The following is an 18,529-nucleotide window of genomic DNA, read 5'->3' as shown; positions in this document are numbered from 1 at the left end:
CTAAAGATAACTGGCTCCTTCAAGCCTAAGTTCCCTGAAATTCTCTGGATGAAAAGTGTAACCTTTATTAAGTATTTTCATCTTAAACTGAAATCCACTTTAATAATCTATTTGCCCAAGATTGGATTAAAAAACATGCAGGGCTTTCTTATACATTTAACTCACAAAGATTTTGTTTTGTTTGTTTTTCCTTAAACCCCTACTTGTGGAGAGGTTGTGTTATGAAATATAGTTCTTAAGAAATAGAGCACTTTATCCATATAATAAATTGCAGTACTTCAATCATAGAGTCAAATTGATACCCAAGAGTTGGTGCCGGTCAGGTCTCTATATTGAAATTCATAACAAAAGAAACAACATCAGCAACAACACAACAACAAAAGGAAATGGACCATGGGCAGGAGTATTTGATCATATGTATATGTGTACAAGCTATTCCAAGCTAGAAGTTTCCCAAGAAATTAAGGTCAATGGAATAGTTTTGGTCATAGGGTCACTGCAATCTAAATGCTCTTTGTAGCATTCATTGTTAAAGACTCTGTGATCTTGGTGTTATGCTTTGCTGTCGTCTTCTTTTGATTGAATGATGTCATTAGAAACCTTAATTTCTATAGTTTCTGGATTTAGGACTTCTTTCCCATTTTCTTCTTTTAAAGGCAATTTTCTGGAAGAGAATATAAAAATAATAAACAATTGGCTAAGGCACTTTAAGTGGTATCTCAACATTTAAGTTATTGTTTTGTAGAAGGAAATAGAGTACAATTATTAGAATGAAAAAAATCAGATTTGCTAAATATCAAATTGACAGAAATATAATCTAAAAGATAATAATACAATATTGTCTACTGTAAAAATGTGATGTAATGAATAATAATGAATGAAACAATACATTTGCAGATTTGGATGCACCAAATTGTTCATTATAGGGTGGCTTTGGTTTAATAACCCTCTGAAGTATTAAAAATATAATGAAGTGTTTTGGATTATGAAAAAGCCAAAATAATTTTATATGTTAACTAGCTGATTTACTAGTACTCCAGTTTTTCAAGTAAAAACAACCAACAGATGCTGCCATATCTGTTACATAAAATTCAAAAGCTGGGTGAATTAGTAATATTCTTTGGAACTTAATGCCAACAGATATATTTCAGGACTTTTCCACTTTTTTATATTTATTATATATGTTTCTTTAATTGATCTCTTTTCACTATTATTTTTTCTTGATACTTTTGTAATTTTATAGCACTTTTTTGAGTTTCCAATTATAACCTATGAAGCAATAACAACCTTTGTTTCTTAATATTAAGACAGCTTTACAAATCATACTATGATAACAATAAATCAAGATTTAGAGTTTTTTCTACCAGCCTAAACTCAATGCTTTATTATTACATCTTGTGCATATGGTTTTGAAGGCAGTATTTCCTCCTTTGATAAAATAATTTTTTCACATCAAAAAAATTAAGTAACAAATAGAATTCTAATTCACCTCCGTGACTTCAGCCTCACCATTTTATGGAGTAGTGAATGCTACTATGCTAGTTCCTCTGGGATTTATTTGTAATTTCTTTTATGTTTCTGAATGAGAAGAGAAAGCCATGTCTTTTGAAAGTCAAAGCTATTATGCGAAAACTAACCAATTGAAAGTAAGTTATTTCATTGCTGGAGTGAAGTAGCATCTACTTTGTACCTACTAGGGCAGGCTCTCTTTTATGTTTATTATAAATAGTGCATTCAGAGTTCTTTTCTCCCATTCCTAAATACTGAAAACATTGATAATAAAGGATTATAAAAACAATGGGTTATTTCTAGCAGCAAAATATACAGAAATTTAGAGCTTGAATGGGAGGTTAGCATAATGCTTAATATATCTCTTACTCACAAAACTATGTATTAAATTTGTCATTAACCAGTGTTGTCAACTAATTCTTGGATGGTGTACTTTTGCATATATATTTATTCACTATTTATATTTATGTTAAATTGTATTTTTAAAGATTACTGTTAATGCTATTATTTTTACGTTGAGTATTTCTTTTCTTTAATTGAGAACCAGAGTAGTTATTAAATCATCTTGTTTTGGTTTGGTTTGGTTTCAAACTATGGCCCGTTCTATGTAAGGGCATTTTCTTAACTAATCTTCATACACACCATTATATCATAGTCAGTGTTAATTAATAGATAGGAATTTGTTTTGTTGTGTAATATTTTGCTTCATTGAAAAAACTTCTGATTTCCGAAGGGAAGTGTATAGATGTGTTTATTTCACACTATTTCTATTTTAGACTGTCATATTCATATTCAGAGCAATAGCTAATTTTCTGACACATTTTTATTTCAGTAAAAATCAATCACATTTTGCAAGTATCACTTTTTTAAACAATAAGATTAGTGTAGGAAAATCCAACTTTTTGACATGCTTGCATTATTTTGATATTTTTGCATAAACTTCTGAATATATTTGTGAACAGGAGATTTTTCTCTGATGGTACAAAATCTTCATGTGAAATATCTCAATAGAAAATGGATTTTAGATATTCACATGTACTTTCATTGAAGAAGAAACACCATTGTTTTTAAAATGATGTTATTTGTCAATATGTGCTAGAAATAATTATAATGTGTTCATCACTTTACAAATACTTATCCAAGAATAATTAAGCATTTCAAGCTACATACTCAGGTTCTGTTAGTGGTGTGGTTTCATTTGGCTCATTTACTGGGCTCCCATCTTCATGATTAGTAATTCTTTCATCCTCTGTTCTCATCTCCACTATTGGTTCTTTTGATCCATCTTTCCTAGAAAAATAAAGAAAAAAAAAATCTTACCTATGAAATGTAAAAAAGGATGCATTATGGAACATGGTTAAAATCGCCACAAAATCCCGCCACCCCTGGATTCTGATCCAGCTTGGTCAGAATAAGAATACCACTAAGAATTTTTTTCCATTTAAATTCATCTAGCCATATATTGTTCAGAAAAAATAGAAAGAAGAAATTCCATTTTGTCTAGAATTCTTTTCCTCATCAAAATATTTCACAAAAGTAGTTCAAATTTTCAATTTGATTATGCAGTTTCTTTTGGAAAATAAATGAAAATTATTTCATTAAATAAAAGTTATGACATGAAGTAGCTTCTTCCCCCTAATTAGCCATACACATTAAAATATATATTTTTATTTTAAAAATAACATTAAATAAAAACATGTTGTATTTGAAAAATAACATTGCTTCTATATCAAAATCTGGAAGATAAAATTTATATATAAGATACGTTTAGTTTCAAATGTCTCTGAATTTATATGATTTTAACTATAATGTAACCATTGACTTATATTTCATATATTTATGTTTTCAAGAAAATAGTTTAAAAAGAACAATATTGTAACATATATGCATGATTATTTTCACTTATAATTTCTTATCCATGTCATTTTGTTAGATGTCTAAAATCTGAAATTAAGTGTAATTTATCATAATTGTGAGTAGAAATTTTACTGCAAGGTTTTGTAGCACAAAAAATAAACAAAAGAAAGAAAAACAAGGAAGCCATTTGCTGATGATAAAGAATGAAGTGAGATATAAGGGTTGAGAATGATGTACTCATCATACAGATTACAAATATGGCACATGAAAAAAAATTTGGAAGGAATGGGTGTTTTCAACTACCCAGGAATATAGTCTTACCATACAATCCCACAATTGTGCCCTATGTGTTTACCCAAATGAGCTGAAAACTTATGTCCACAAAAGAAATCTGTGCATGAATCTGTACAGAAGTTCTATTCATAATTGCCAAAAATTGGAACAAACTGAGATGTCTTTCGACAGGTAAATGGATAAACAAACTGTGGTACATCCATACAGTTGAATATTACTCAGCAATAAAGAGAAGTGAACTCTCAAGCCAAAGAAAGACATAGAAGAACTTTAAATGCATATTGCTAGGTAAATAAGCCAGTCTGAAAAGGTTACATACTGTGTAATTCCAACTAAATGACATTCTGGAAAAAAAACAAAACAAAACAAAACTATAGAGACAGTAAAAAGATCAGTGGTTGTCAGGGGTTCAGGATGAGGGAGTGAAGGCAGGACGTAATGGTGAAGCACTGGTCATATTAGGGCAGTGAGTGTATCCTATTTGATACTGTAGTGGTTTCGTAATCATATGATGATGAAATTAGGTCTTTAAAATCAAGTAAACTAGGATTACATTTAAAAGAATGCAAACAACAAAAACCCAACAATGGCTCAAATATTTAACAGACCTCACAAATGTTGAGACCTGAAAAGAAAAATATTAAGGCTAATAAAACACTTTGATCAAGTGGCAGGTGTGATGTTGTTGCTTTTGTTTGAGTATGTAGGTACCTCACATAAACACACAAAATTTTGAAGAAAATCTAGAAGTCAACAGTGAAGAACTCTTTTTACATCTTTAAAATTCAAATGTCTGTTGGAGCTGGTGGTTCAAACATGTTTAACAACATCCTCTGTTTTGGGGCTCCAAGGAAGCAAGAGCTATATAATAGTAGAGATGATGAAGAAGCACTTCATCATTAGATTTTAGTTTTTTGTTTTTGTTTTTGTTTTTTCTTGGTTGTTTGCTATTGTTGTTATTCTTCAATTGATTCTTTTAAAAAATTCTTCATGATACCAATGCTCTTGATGACATAGAGGATGATACTGTTTGAAAAGCATGGCTATTGATGATTCTGAGCAGAAAAGTGACTCAAAAAACAGATTTTATTTTTAATTATTTTAATAACGGGTACAGATCTGTGAAGAAATGAAACAGAATGCAAAGAAAAGATAGAAAAGATAGTGAATTTTGATTTTAATTGTATACTTTCTTACCAAAAATAAACGGATAAGCAAAGAACTTTAAACTAGAAAGGATAAAATAAACATTATTGAAAAGAAATGAAGGAGTAACATGAGAAAATGGTGAGTTGTCCTAAAATCTTTATTTTTGGTTTTAATAATCTTTTTGATTTTTAGCTTGTTAGCATACAGTAAAGACTAATACAAAAGGGTAGAGAGGGAAAAGTGTCTCTCCCTTCCACTGTCTGTAGGATATTTAGTTATCTATCAGAGAGACAATTACTGTTGCATATTTTTGCCTTGTTTCCAAGAGATACTGTAGGCATATGCCAGCATGTATGTGTGAAAGTGAATTATTTTTAAACAAAGGATAGCATACTAACTGTGTGTAATTTTACCTTTTCAATTTACACTAGGTATTAGCTGGAAGCCATAAAAGAGCATTTAGAGCTGCCTCAATCTTTTTCATGGTGCATACTTTCCCATTGTATATATTCACCACGAAGTATTTGAACAGTCTCTAACTGACAAACATTTAGGTTGTTTCCAACCTTTCTTATTACAATAAATACTATCTGAAGCACACATATAACCTACATGAGTCTAATTCCTATTCTGTATAAATTACATTTAATTATTCTTCTAGTAATATCAGAATAATTACCAATATGGAATTATAAAGAGTGACAAAGCAATATTTTGTTTAAATTGGCATAAAATATATGTCAAAATTTATAGAAAATTTTACAATTTATAAACTGGTAAACATAGAAATTCTGGCCAGATTTCTAGAACTGATTATTAAGCAGAAAATGATGACAAGTGTAGCAGAGCAGTTAAGAGGATGTGTCCTAGGACCAACCTGGCTGGTTCTCGCAACTCACTGCATAAACATTTCTGGCTTGGTTAGTAAAACAGAGAAGATAAAGATACCAAACTAATTTCTGCTGTGTCCTTAGAATAGTGCCTGACATGCATGCAGTACTCAATCATTGTTAACTGTCATCACCATCCTAGGAGGGCAAGGAGCATTTATGTTAGGAAATATACTACTAAAACTTGCAACTTGAACAAATTAAATAAGAGCAAAATGAAAATATCTTCATGCAAACTGAGAAAGAATATTTTATACAGTTGATCAATTCTTAAATGAAAATGTAAAGTTCATATAAATAATGGCATCACTAGCATAATCCAAACTTTGGGATAGATTGGGGAAAATATTTGCAACAAATACAACATCAAATGATTAAGGGTCACATTATATAATCAACAAGTGAAAGAAAAGTCAAACAACTCTATGAAAATGTGTAAAGAATATGAACAGGAAACTCCAAGAAGAATAAAGTGACCAAAAGAAAATCATAAAACAAATAAGCTCAGACTCAACCCCGATTAGAAAAATGCAAATTTTAAATGATATTTTTCACTTATTAGATTGAAAAATAAATTGATAATAGTCAGTGTTTGAGAAGCACTGTAGGAAATATATGTTCTGTGATTATTTGGGATGTGAATTGGGAAATATATATTCTATGATTATTTGCAAGGTGAATTGGTACTGGCTTTTGTGGGCAATTTGCCAGTATTTTTCAGTTTTGATCTTCCATTCCATATGTAGGAGCTTCATGTATATTTACAACAGGATTGATGTAAAAACGAAGTTCAAAACAGCATAATATACTTTAATATTATAAAGATATTGAAAGTCTTATCTAAATTTTAACAATAGAGAAGTGGATAAATACACTATGATATATAATACTATGGAATACTACTTATTTATTTTTAAAAAGAGTCAGAAATTCATGTACTGAAATGGGACATTTTGAAGCTGCATTGTTATGTGAGAAAAATTGCACACACACACATACGTATATACATATGTACATATAAAAATCAGTGTGTGTATGTGTGAGGGGAGGTATATGTTTGTGTGGTGTGTGAAGGCAGATGTAATTCTTACCTTTGCTTCTCTAGCTTTTTTCATGATTTTTTCTTTATTTTTGAATTTCTGTAGTTTGAAAATTATATGCTTAGGTGTAGTTTTTTGTGTTTTATTTTGATTTTTATCCTTCTTGGTGTCTTCTTTCTTTGTTCTTCTGGTATTCCTTTTGTGCATATGTTTAGCCTTTTGTAGTTGTCCTACAGTATTAGATATTCTGTTTTCTTTATTTTTCAGTCTTTTTTTTTTTGTTTGCTTTTTAGTTTTGACATTTGCTGTTAAGATCTTCTCAAGATTCTTTCCACAGCCATATCTAGTCTTGCTAATAAGCTGATCAAAGCGATTTTTCATTTCTGTTATGGTGTTTTTGATCTCTAGCATTTCTTTTAGATTCTTTCTTAGAATTTCCACCTCTGCTTACATTTCCCATCCCTTATTCCATCTACTTTATCCATCAGAGTTCTTACCATAAAAAAAAATTCTTCGTCTGATGATTCCAACATCCCTGCCTTATCGAATCTGGTTCTGATGCTTGCTCCGCATCTTCAAACTGATTTTTGCCTTCAGTGTGCCTTGTAATTTTTTCTTGATAGTGGGACATGATGTACTGGCTAGAAGGAACTGCTAAATATAGACCTTTAGTAATGTGGTGGTAAATTTTGGTGTAAAGAGGATGCATTCCATAGTCCCATGATTCGGTCTCTGTCTTTTAGTGAGTCTGTGCCCCCGGACTGTGAACTTCATAATTTTTTCTCATTTTTTTTCCCCTTTAAGTGGAACAGGATGGTTAGAGCGGACTCGAGTTCAGTATTTCCCTTCTCCCATGTGGCAGTAAAGGGGGCCAGAGCTATGTATCCCTCTTTCTGCATGCTGAAAAGCCATTTACACACACACACACACACACACACACACACTTGACTAGTTACTTCCTATTCTTTTTTATATTTTAGTTCTTTCACAACTTGCTCAGCTAAGTCTGATTAAGTCAATTCATTCTTTTTTGAAAAGTAGTATTTACAACAGAAATTTCTTGTTTATTTATCCATTTGATTGTTTTTTAATCAAAATGTGTTTCCCATCACAGTAACTAGATGATGGCAGGGACTAGTTTGCTTCCTCACAGTTGTATCTCTGGAGCTTAGATAGTGCCTGGTTATCTAGGTGTTCAATAAATATTTGCTATTGCAAATTAATGCTTGGGTAAATAAGGGTATACATAAAGTTTGGTAAAATAGTAATCTTTAACCATTTTATAACATAAACTATGAGAATTCAAGATAAATGTTAATTTACATTGAAAGCCAAATAATGGAATATTCTAGGACTTTACAAAATGCCGTCCTGTATGCCATTGACTTTAATTTCTCTTTTTTCCTGCAATATAACGTTCTTTAAATAAGAATGCTCTAAGTGTTTAATTAATGTGTTTTGTAAGAAATCTACACAGTCTTATAACTTGTGATAACATGAAAGGACTAGTCTTAGAATGCTTGGGGTCATATTTAGAAGCTAGTATATATCCAATTAATCAAATCAATTATGTCCTATTTCTCATTGAGGTTTTATATATATTTTTTTCCAATTTGAATAATGAATTTTTGAAGAAGAGTTGAAAACTGTTTTCCTAAGGCAGAGGAAATTGTGATTTAAAAACCTATGATAGACAACAAGCATGGAATGAACCATGTGTTTTCATCTTTCCAAGTCTTTAAGGTTAATTAAACTTGGCAGGAATTACAAACACAAGTGTTGGTGGATAAATTACCAATTAATAAAGTCAAATAAAAACAAACAGCAGAACTTAGATGTACCTCATTTTTTTGCACGTGATCATCAACATCCCTGTAATTAATTAAGACAAAAAAGTGAAGGTCCTTTTTGATTTCTCTCTTTCTTTCACCCCAAAGTTGAATCCATCAGCAGTACTTGACTCTACCTCATCTATATTTGGGTGCTATACACTTTTATATGCCTATAGTACTACTGGCTTGGTACAGAAGACCATCATTTTCTACCTGGAATATTTCAAGATTCTCCTACCCAGTCTCCCTGATTCCAAATCTTTCCTTTTCACCTACCAACCCTCCAGTAATCCTTCTTCACAAGTAGCTAAATAAACCGTAAAAAAAAAAACTTTTAGTCACTTTCTATTTTAAAAATATTTCCTTACTTTGACCAAGAAGATTTAATACTTTTGTACTCAGGTAATTCTCCCACCTGATCGGTACCACTCTCTTTCCCTGCCTCATTCCACTCAGATCCATTTGGCCTTTAAGTAACAAGCTCATTCCTGACTTAATGGCCTTTGTATTTATTGTTACATTGCTTAGAACGTTCCTCCCCTTGATCATTATATTTCTGGCTCTTTATCACTCACTCTTCAGCCTAAGTTTCACCTCCCTGGAGAGGTCTTTAATGACCCAACCTCTAGTGACAATTGTCATTCTGTTTTTCATTTTTCTTAGTGCTTATCACTACCAGACATTTTCAATTTTAGCATTGATTATCTGTCTTCCTACATTGAAACATGAATTCCATGTGAACAAAGTTCTTGTTTGTTTTGTTCACCACTTTATCCCTAGATTGTATAGAAGTGCTTGTTACCTAGTATTTATTCCATTTAGTTAATAGCAAAGCAAGAATGAAGATATATAAAATTCAGTTTTGAGTCAATGTGTGCATATATATATCATATGTATATATGTATAATTATGTTACATAGTACATTGTTTTCTTGATATGTGAAAAAGTAACTAAAACTAAATTTGGTGATATGTTTATTTAGTTAACAAGACAATCTAAAAGTACAGCGAGTTATTAGGAAGTACAATATGTTTTTACGAGGAAAGCAAGAGATATTGAATAGTGAACTGTTTCCACTATATTTACTATGTCATACATTAATATCTCTTTCAAGCATGAAGTAGAGCCTAATTTCTGTTTGTTCTTTGCTATGTGCTGTGTCCAACAAGTAAGCAGGTGACATTTTGACTGTAATAGTTAATGTAATTTTTTAATTGAAAATGTATACTAAGTTATTATCCCATGAAGTGAAAATATTCCTTACAGAATATCCATGAAAAATGGTCATAGACAAATTGCCTAGAAAGACTGAAATGGGCTTTGGAGAAACAAAACTAAAAATAACAATATAAAAACAAAACAAAACAATGTGGCAATGCAAAATGGATTCTCCTATATCCTTAAGCCTAGAAAATAATGTATGAGACCATACACGCTCAAATGTATGTATCAAAAATGAATAGAAATGACTCAACAATAAAATGAAATGAATTGTTGACACACAGAATATCATGAATGAATTCTAAAACATTATGCTGAGTGAAAGAAGGCAGACAAAAAAATACACATTGTAGGAAACTATATCAAGCTTTATAAGAGCTAAAAATTATCTATGATAAAAAAAATCAGATTATTAGTTGCCTGGGGCAGGGGGAGTTGCCTGGAATAGTGTGGGTTGTCTGATAGGAACATGAGAGAACTTTTGAAGATGATGCTAATATGGAAAGCTTTTTGCATTTCACTCTAATTTTTGCATGAAGAAAACATAAATTTTGAGCTCTTTGTAGTGATATACAAAGAGTCTATCATTACTTTGATGCAGATGTCTGATACTCACAGGTATGCAGCTTTTCCTTCTTCAAGTTCTTTACTTTTACCACTGGAGCCACTTTTCTTCCCACACATTCTCCTGGTGATGCACATCAATAACCCACATTGTCGAATAAAGAAGCAGCTGACATCTGTTACCACAAGAATTAACAAGAGTGCAGCGACTCCCAGACCAATGACCGCTCCAAGCCCAAGACCATTAAAAAGTGTGTCTTAAAAATAAAAGAAAATAATTTTATTAAACTCCAGATTAGAAAAGATTATACAGTTATTTAAAAAAAGAAATAATCTTATCCGAGAAATATTCAACTTAAGAGACAGGAAAAAATATCTTCATTAGCATACTTCAATTTCATGATTGCTGGGAGCTATTGTCTGGTTTTCAAACAATGTTTTAAGCAACTGACATGATAAGGATTTGAAATATTTCTTACAAACTTTCTTTAGAAAAATCACCCTAAGTAACTCTTCTTTCCAATATACTTCTTGATTACCTTTGGGGAAGATAATGAATATTTTATCATAACCCTAACTGTACTCTATCAGAAATTCAGAGCCATTAATAGATCATCACTTTGTTAAAAGAAAAATTATAGTCAAAACTCCTGTAAGAGAAGTGTTAAATAAATGCTCTTTATGGAATCATTTTAGTTTTAAGACTTGGGTTTGCAAATGATGCTGGAGCACTTTGCTTTGACAGAGAATGCTCTTTAAAATATCTGCCTAGAAATATTTTAAAAATCATCATTTCAGAAAAAATGGTTTACTTGTATTTTTCCAGTTAATATTTTAACAAATCGTATTAGACTAGAAGCAAACTTTAACAGAGTTGTGGTAATTATGACCTTTCTGAAGTCATATCATGAAAAGGTAGGGGAAGATGGGAGCCACTTTTCTGTGACATATGGTTGCAGGACATTCTAAAAGTCATGGAATTCATGAAAGAGGTGATGGAGAATAGGGTGGAATAGGCTGACTGACAGAGTAAAAATGGCAAGAGTGGCTAGGACAGCAAAAATGAATCAAACGTTATATGCCTGTAGTCGAATATGAGGGTAGATTACACAACTATAACAATGCAGATAGGAAAGTGAGCACAATGGAAAGACACAGGATTAAACTGGTGATACTGTGTTATCTAGAGGGAAAAAAGAGAATTATATGACAATTTTATAGAATTGTTAAAATGATCAACATGATCATGTTAAAATTTGCTTATGTAACATTATAAAATTATAATTATCATTTTTAATCATAAAATATAATTTTCACTCAGCATCATAATCACATGCTCAGCCTGTGAGTGGTGTGCAATGCAAGTGACAGATACAGGGAGAGATGCAACTTTGAGTTTTGAGAAAACCACTTCCGAAAAAAATGTATATGTAAAACAAAGATTTTGTAAGTCATATTTTTAAAGTTAGGTCCAATATATTTTAATCATGACTGAAGAAATTGTGATCCAAAGGAACTGATATAACTGTCCTTATGTTGAATCTTCCACTAACAGGCCAGTCTTGAATATGTCACACCTGTCTGAATCCTAGTTTATTTTTCTGAGTCTAATGTCTAAACTTATTTTATTTTTTTCCAGGAAATACATGTTATTTATATTTCTTAACACTCTCAGAGCTTGCAGATAGATTAATAAAAATCATTCTATTTGTTACATGGTGCCTGGCACTTACCCAGGCAACTTTGTTCTTCACCTGTGCTAGAACACAGATATTCTACAGTGTCCCCATGATGTTGCACGTAAGAACTCTTTAAGCACTGAATCAAAAAACTTGGAACTCACATGCCCAAGAAAAGTGTGATTTTGGTTATAATTATTTTATTTCCGATAATGAGAAACAGGTGATAAACACATGACAGTTGTGGAGGAAAAAAAATTTTCATGCCATTTTCAGAATCTCCTTCCCCTATCAAAGTTTAACATGATATTTAGATGGTTTTAGTGTAGAAAAATTGCCTAGCTCATATCCAGAGAAATTATTAGCTTCCACAGAACTGTTATCACATGAACCCATTTTAAAGAAAGACTAGAGAAACAAAAATATTTTTCAGCCATGGAAATTTAGTATCATTTTTTATGCGAAGTTCCAATATACAAACGGACAATGAGATTCTAAATATTATTTAATAATTTTCAAAGATGTATCTATATGCACAATTTAAAAAAATCTAGTGCCTCCTGCTATAAAAATAATGTATCAAGCACACCAGGATTTCTTCTAGTGATTTAAAAAATCATTTTATGCATTTTCTTCCATTATCCTTTTTCAAATATAAATGATTCTCATCTGAATATACTATTACAATATAATGAAGACAACTCAGCTATGAAATATCTTTGATTATATGTAAAGCAAAAATATGTTTTACAGTGTTCATAAGTAATTCTTTTGGATGTACTTCACATGATTCAACAACTAAAGCTCAGACAAGAATAGTAGAAAAATACATCTCCAGTTGAGCTTTAGCCCATCTGGATATATTGAGTCAAATGACATTTGAACTTTAATCACTTCTTTCTTACTTCATTTAGGTTCCTCTCACATGCAAACATAGTTCTAGACAATAAATCCCACAACTCAGTTATGATATATCTGTCCCAATATATAAATCCCCATTTACCTTTTTAAAATGTGAAGACTCTTGCTTTGTATTTAAATGTACTGGATCTGGTGTCGGAAAATCCTGGTTCCATCACTTACTCCTATATATCCTTGGTTGAGTCATTTAACTTTTCTCTAAGACTGAGGTGCCTCTTTATTGAAATGGGGACAATTAGGAAAACAACCACCACAAACTAAGTCATGAGGTTGTTGGAAAGATTTTTGTGAATATAATAATGTATTTAACACCTCGAACACTTTTGCCTAACACTAAGTAAAAATTTAACGAGTATTATTATTATTACTATATTATTATTATTATTATTACAAAATTCTAGCGAAGTGAGATTTTGGTTTAAAAAATAGACCATTTAAAGTTAAATTAGTCCAGTAAATATATTTCTTCATTAGCGACCTTCAGAATCTCTTGTTAAGCATTGATTATTCTCCTGAGAAAAAGATCACTGTTTTAAAAAATGACTTAGTTTTAGCTAGTTAGCTTTTAAATGATAAATATTTTATTCGTGACCTTTTTAGCATTAAACCAGTATATTGATCTGCTCCATTCCCAAGTTAGAAAAAGCTCTTAGAAACATTATATGTGTAAAGCACCTTATAGTAAGGGACTATTGACGCTAAAATAGCTATTACTTTTTTCTAGAGAAACAATATTATATCTTCTTAACAATCTTAACAAACAAGATTACAATCTTGGAAGATTACTAGAAGTTATTTTTTATGAAAAACCAAACATATTTTTGTCATTGCATAGAATAGGCATGGACGTCGAATAGGTTTATGTTATAAATATTTAATTACGTTTTTTTTGAAAGATTTTTTAAAAATATTTCAGCTTAAGAATGTATTTAAATGCTCATACATTCTCATATCCCATGAAGTTAGGCTATAATAACTATAAAAGCTAAATTTTCTGTTCTTTTTTTCTTTTGACACCAATTTAATATACTGTGAAAGTTCATTTATTTGTCTTTGGACTTTTCACAAAGTCATAATCATGTGTAACATTACATCACTAGGATTTGGGGACTAGCAATGATTTATTTCCTCAATAACATACAAAAAATCTTTCTTTATAAGTAAATTGTGGTTTTAATTACTTAACAAATTGAAACTGAGCATAGAAATCATTTAAAGGATTTTATTTATTTAATTTATTTATTTTTTAAAGGATTTTAAATTAATCTTTTCAGTTTCCCAGAATACTTACACGTGTTTTATGATATAATTTTTATTAAACTCCATTACCTAAACAAAAATATTTTCAGGTCTATCTTCTAGATAAGAAAAATGAGGTCCAGAGAGTACAGTGACCTAAGTCACAAGACAACCCTTAATACCCTTAATATTAGATCTGTACAAATGAAGACTATTTAGCTTCCAGTTCTATATAAATATATTGGCCTCACCACATGGCTTCTGGGATCTTAGTTCCCTAGCTAGGAGTTGAACTTGGACCACAAGAGTGAAAGCGCCAAGTCCTAACCACTAGACCACCAGGGAATTCCCTGGTTTTATACCTGTGTTCAAGTCAACATTTTGTACTGGATACTCAGCTTCAAATAATCAAAAGATAAAAATAAAATTTATTGACTAAATTAAAATGTATAATTTGCTTGCATAAAAATGTCAATATCCATTTTTTCGTATACAACTAGTGGAAAAACAACTATTTAAATGAGGTATAATTATGCAACTAATTATTTCTTGCTTTTATGTATTTTTCTTGAATTCTTATTTTCAGCTTCTATTTTAGTGATCTTTTGTATTGCTCTTTTGAAAAGGGATTTCATATTAGAATTGAATAAGAATAAATAATTTAGGAATCAAAAATTTAAACATCTATTTTTAGGTACATATTATTGAAAGTAAACATGAGAATCAGTCTAAATGAGTTTTTACAATCTCCCTCCAATCTGTACCTCCCACACTGTGAAATTTAAAAATTGGCTAACTAAACCAGTATGTATCCCCAGAGCTTTATGTACTTGCAATTTAACAGTCATCAAAATATAAAATCAAAACAAGAAAATAAGAAAAAAAAACTTCATTTCAAATCCATCGTATGCATGTGTTTTCATGTTTCTGTTGTAGAAATTAACTCATTGCTAAAACACTGCATTAATTTTCCATGAAATATACTATGTTTATACTAGTTTTTCAAAAACCACTACAATTTATAAAAGTAGCATTGCTTTCTGACTCCTTAAGTAGTTCAGTTTTTTAGTTAACTCTTTTTCTATAGTTTGAGAATTACTTTTAGATGTGGAAAGTTGTGATAAAGATACGGAGAAAAAACTTTTTTCTTAATTTAAAGCATCCTAAAATGGAGATTTGGTTGTTGCTCCCAAAATAGTGGCAGTTATTTTCATAAGCGATATTGCTAAATACAGTGAGCTTAAGTGTATAAAAGATAACAAGAAAAGCCGTTTTTGGTGTTCATCATGACATTAACTAGATACTATACCCTTCCACAATAGAGGTAGGTCTATTTGTCCCCTGTTTATACATTCTTCCTTCATTCTGCCTAGTGTAACACATTTTCAAATATCAAATGATTTCTGGAAAATCTAGGTATAAATCTATACACACGTATGGTTCATCCTATGTGGAAAGATGAAGTAGACAGTTTCTGCATTTGAGCTCCATCTAAGCAGTGATGGTCAGCCACTCAACTACTTTAAAATCAAACATCTGGGTTATCTAAAGACTTTTGTGTCTACACAGTTTCATTACTTTTTTAAAGGACTATTTATTCACTTAGGCTTCACAAACATTTATTGAGTGCTACAAAATTAGTGCAGTATTAGAGGGGTTTCCTGATAACATACTAAAATAAGTTAAAAATTAACATACGTCTTTGGGCTTATCATACAGCTATTTAAGTCCCATTTGACTTATGAAGCATAAGTTCCCCAAATTTAATTTCATTCATTGGATTCCCCAAAACACAACAAAGGAATAAAAGGGTAAGATTTTTAGATTAAGAAGGGCCTAGATTTAATAGTAAGAGCTTCTAAAATTATGGTAATCTCCATGCACTATAAAAGGTACGCTCTAGAGTAACACATACTTTTAAAAGAAAATGTATTGCACTAATTTAAAAACCAACTAAAGATTTCACAGTTTCTTGTTGTGTTATGTTAGACAGCTGTTTTCCAAAATCACTTGCCACTTACATACTTGGAAATTATCTTAAATTGATAAATTAATATTCTGTGATATTTTTCCTAGGAACCCCCAAATCAACAAAGAATAGGAAAATATAATAAAAAGAGCCAAAGTGTAGAAATGAGACTAGGGTCTAGACTATGTCAACAGAAAAAAAAATATTTTTAAAAGCTTTAAAATTTTGATAAACTTTACAGCTTTAAAAACAGTGGGGATAGTGAAAATGAAGTATAATCACAATATTCCCCCAGCATAGATGAAGCTGCAGGCTTTACAATCCTTGACATAATCCACTTGTCAAGAAAGAAAATAGTATTTTCCAACCCTGAGGAGCTGTGTAGAGAAAAGTCACATTTATGAGACTTTCTATTTCCTATGGGGAATACTTGACCTGCTAAACAGAACCTAAATTAGGTATGATTTGTTTTTAGGATTAATAGTCTTCTCTCAGTTATACTAAATGAGGAATCAGGCATATTCATAGAAATGCCATATTTATGTATTTTAGGTTTTTAGAAAAATGATTCCAAGTATCTATTTTTATATATTTGAAACAACATGACTTTCAAATCACTTCTGCAGGTGTAATCACAAGTAGAAAAAACAAAGAAAACTTTGATTCAAGCATGTTATAAAATTCACTATTAAAGAGGGAAATGTTGAAAACTGCTGATATAACAAACTGAGTGCAATGCCCCACTCTTTCCATTTCTCCACATACCACATTTTTCTTCTATGTCATGACCATGGGTCTCCAGCATTTATAGTGACTGCTGTTAATCCCTGAATTGATGGATCCATTCCATTTTTTTTAACATCTTTATTAGAGTATAATTGCTTTACATTGTTGTGTTAGTTTCTGCTGTATAACAAAGTGAATCAGCTATACGTATACTTATATCCCCATATCCCCTCCCTCTTGCGTCTTCCTCCCACCCTCCCTATCCCATCCCTCTAGGTGGTCACAAAGCACCGAGCTGATCTCCCTGTGCTAAGATCCATTCGATTTTCATTCATATTTAACATGCTTGTTTGAAACAAATGTTTGAACTTCTGAGGTTTCCAATGTCTGGTCAATGCCCCTTTAATTGTATTAAATAGAAAGAAGGAGAAAATCTGTATCAGCAAGGATGATTATATCATTTTCCATTAATCCAAAATGTTTAAAAAATTCAAACAACAAACTCGAGTAACTGTGATTGGAGTTTATATTCTTCCTCCAATCCGAGCCCCTTTGTTTTTATTGCTTCCCCATATAAATCCAGAGAAAAACTGAGTCTCTCCTCCTATGATATGTGGTTTTCTTTTAAAAGTATTTTACAATGTATCGATCCTTTGAAAAAAATGCAACGTACAATTACAAAACATACAAAAATAAATTAAAATGATATAAAATAAATATTGATGGAAATTCTAATATTTTTTATCTCTACCGTGGTATTGTTCACTCATTTTGTGGCCTACACACTACAATCGGATATATCGAAATCATAATTATAATTTTATTCCATTTCATTACTGATGAAATGTGGATAACAATTCCCATGTATCCTAGCTAAAATATTCTTTGAGAATCATATATGAAGGGTACTTTGGGAATTCCAAGACACTGTACATATATTACTTTATGCTCACTTTGTTTATAGCTACCTCTCATTACTCATCATTTGTTTATAGTATCTTCTTTTAAAAAATTAGAACTTCTTTTACCCAAAACCTTCTTAGATTTTAGCAAGTATAAATATTTGAATATTGCTAGCATACATGAACTAGGATGCATAAAATAACTGTAAATACATGTTTATATTTTACAAGTGTTTTTTATTGTTTTTGATAAACACACTTCATTAAGGCCTAAGGTTTAAGTATATTTTCATTCTTCTAGTTTTAGATGTGCGTTCCACTGTGACCAGAACTCAAGAAGATTTTAGTTTAATATCATTCTTTTTTAATTTATTAATTATTCATATCATAAATTATTTTTTGGTCCCTCCCTTACTTCTACATGTCAAATTAAAATCTTTTTTTTTTGAACTTTGAAAGACTGATGTTAAAATGAATGACAGAAAGATAATTATTCATAATGCTCTTATTGTCTCTGACAGGTGACATTGACTTTTGCTCAGTTTGGGGACAAGAATATCCATATTTATATTTTGGTATTCTTTTCTTCTGTAATTCATTTTGTCCTCTTTAGCTCACCATTAATTTTTAGGGTTTTGGTTATCTTTATTGTTACTTTTATTGTGGTGGCTATTTTGCACAATATTTTAGGCACATTCATCTTCATTTAAGTAAAAAATGAGATTAAAACTCTCAA

General features: G+C 30.8%; 1 protein-coding gene across 1 annotated transcript in view; it reads right to left on the bottom strand.

Moving 5' to 3' along the window:
• Window positions 1-552: 552 nt before the first annotated feature.
• The window catches only part of NCAM2 (neural cell adhesion molecule 2), a 228,663-nt gene continuing 210,686 nt past the window's right edge, over window positions 553-18,529 (bottom strand). The window contains 3 exon segments of the mRNA XM_059920007.1: window positions 553-664; window positions 2,680-2,799; window positions 10,410-10,614. Of these exon segments, the coding sequence (XP_059775990.1) occupies window positions 553-664; window positions 2,680-2,799; window positions 10,410-10,614 (437 nt within the window).

This window comes from Balaenoptera ricei, chromosome 4 (genome assembly GCF_028023285.1).
Source record: "Balaenoptera ricei isolate mBalRic1 chromosome 4, mBalRic1.hap2, whole genome shotgun sequence".
Lineage (NCBI taxonomy): Eukaryota > Metazoa > Chordata > Mammalia > Artiodactyla > Balaenopteridae > Balaenoptera > Balaenoptera ricei.
This window is presented reverse-complemented; position numbering and strand designations above follow the sequence as displayed.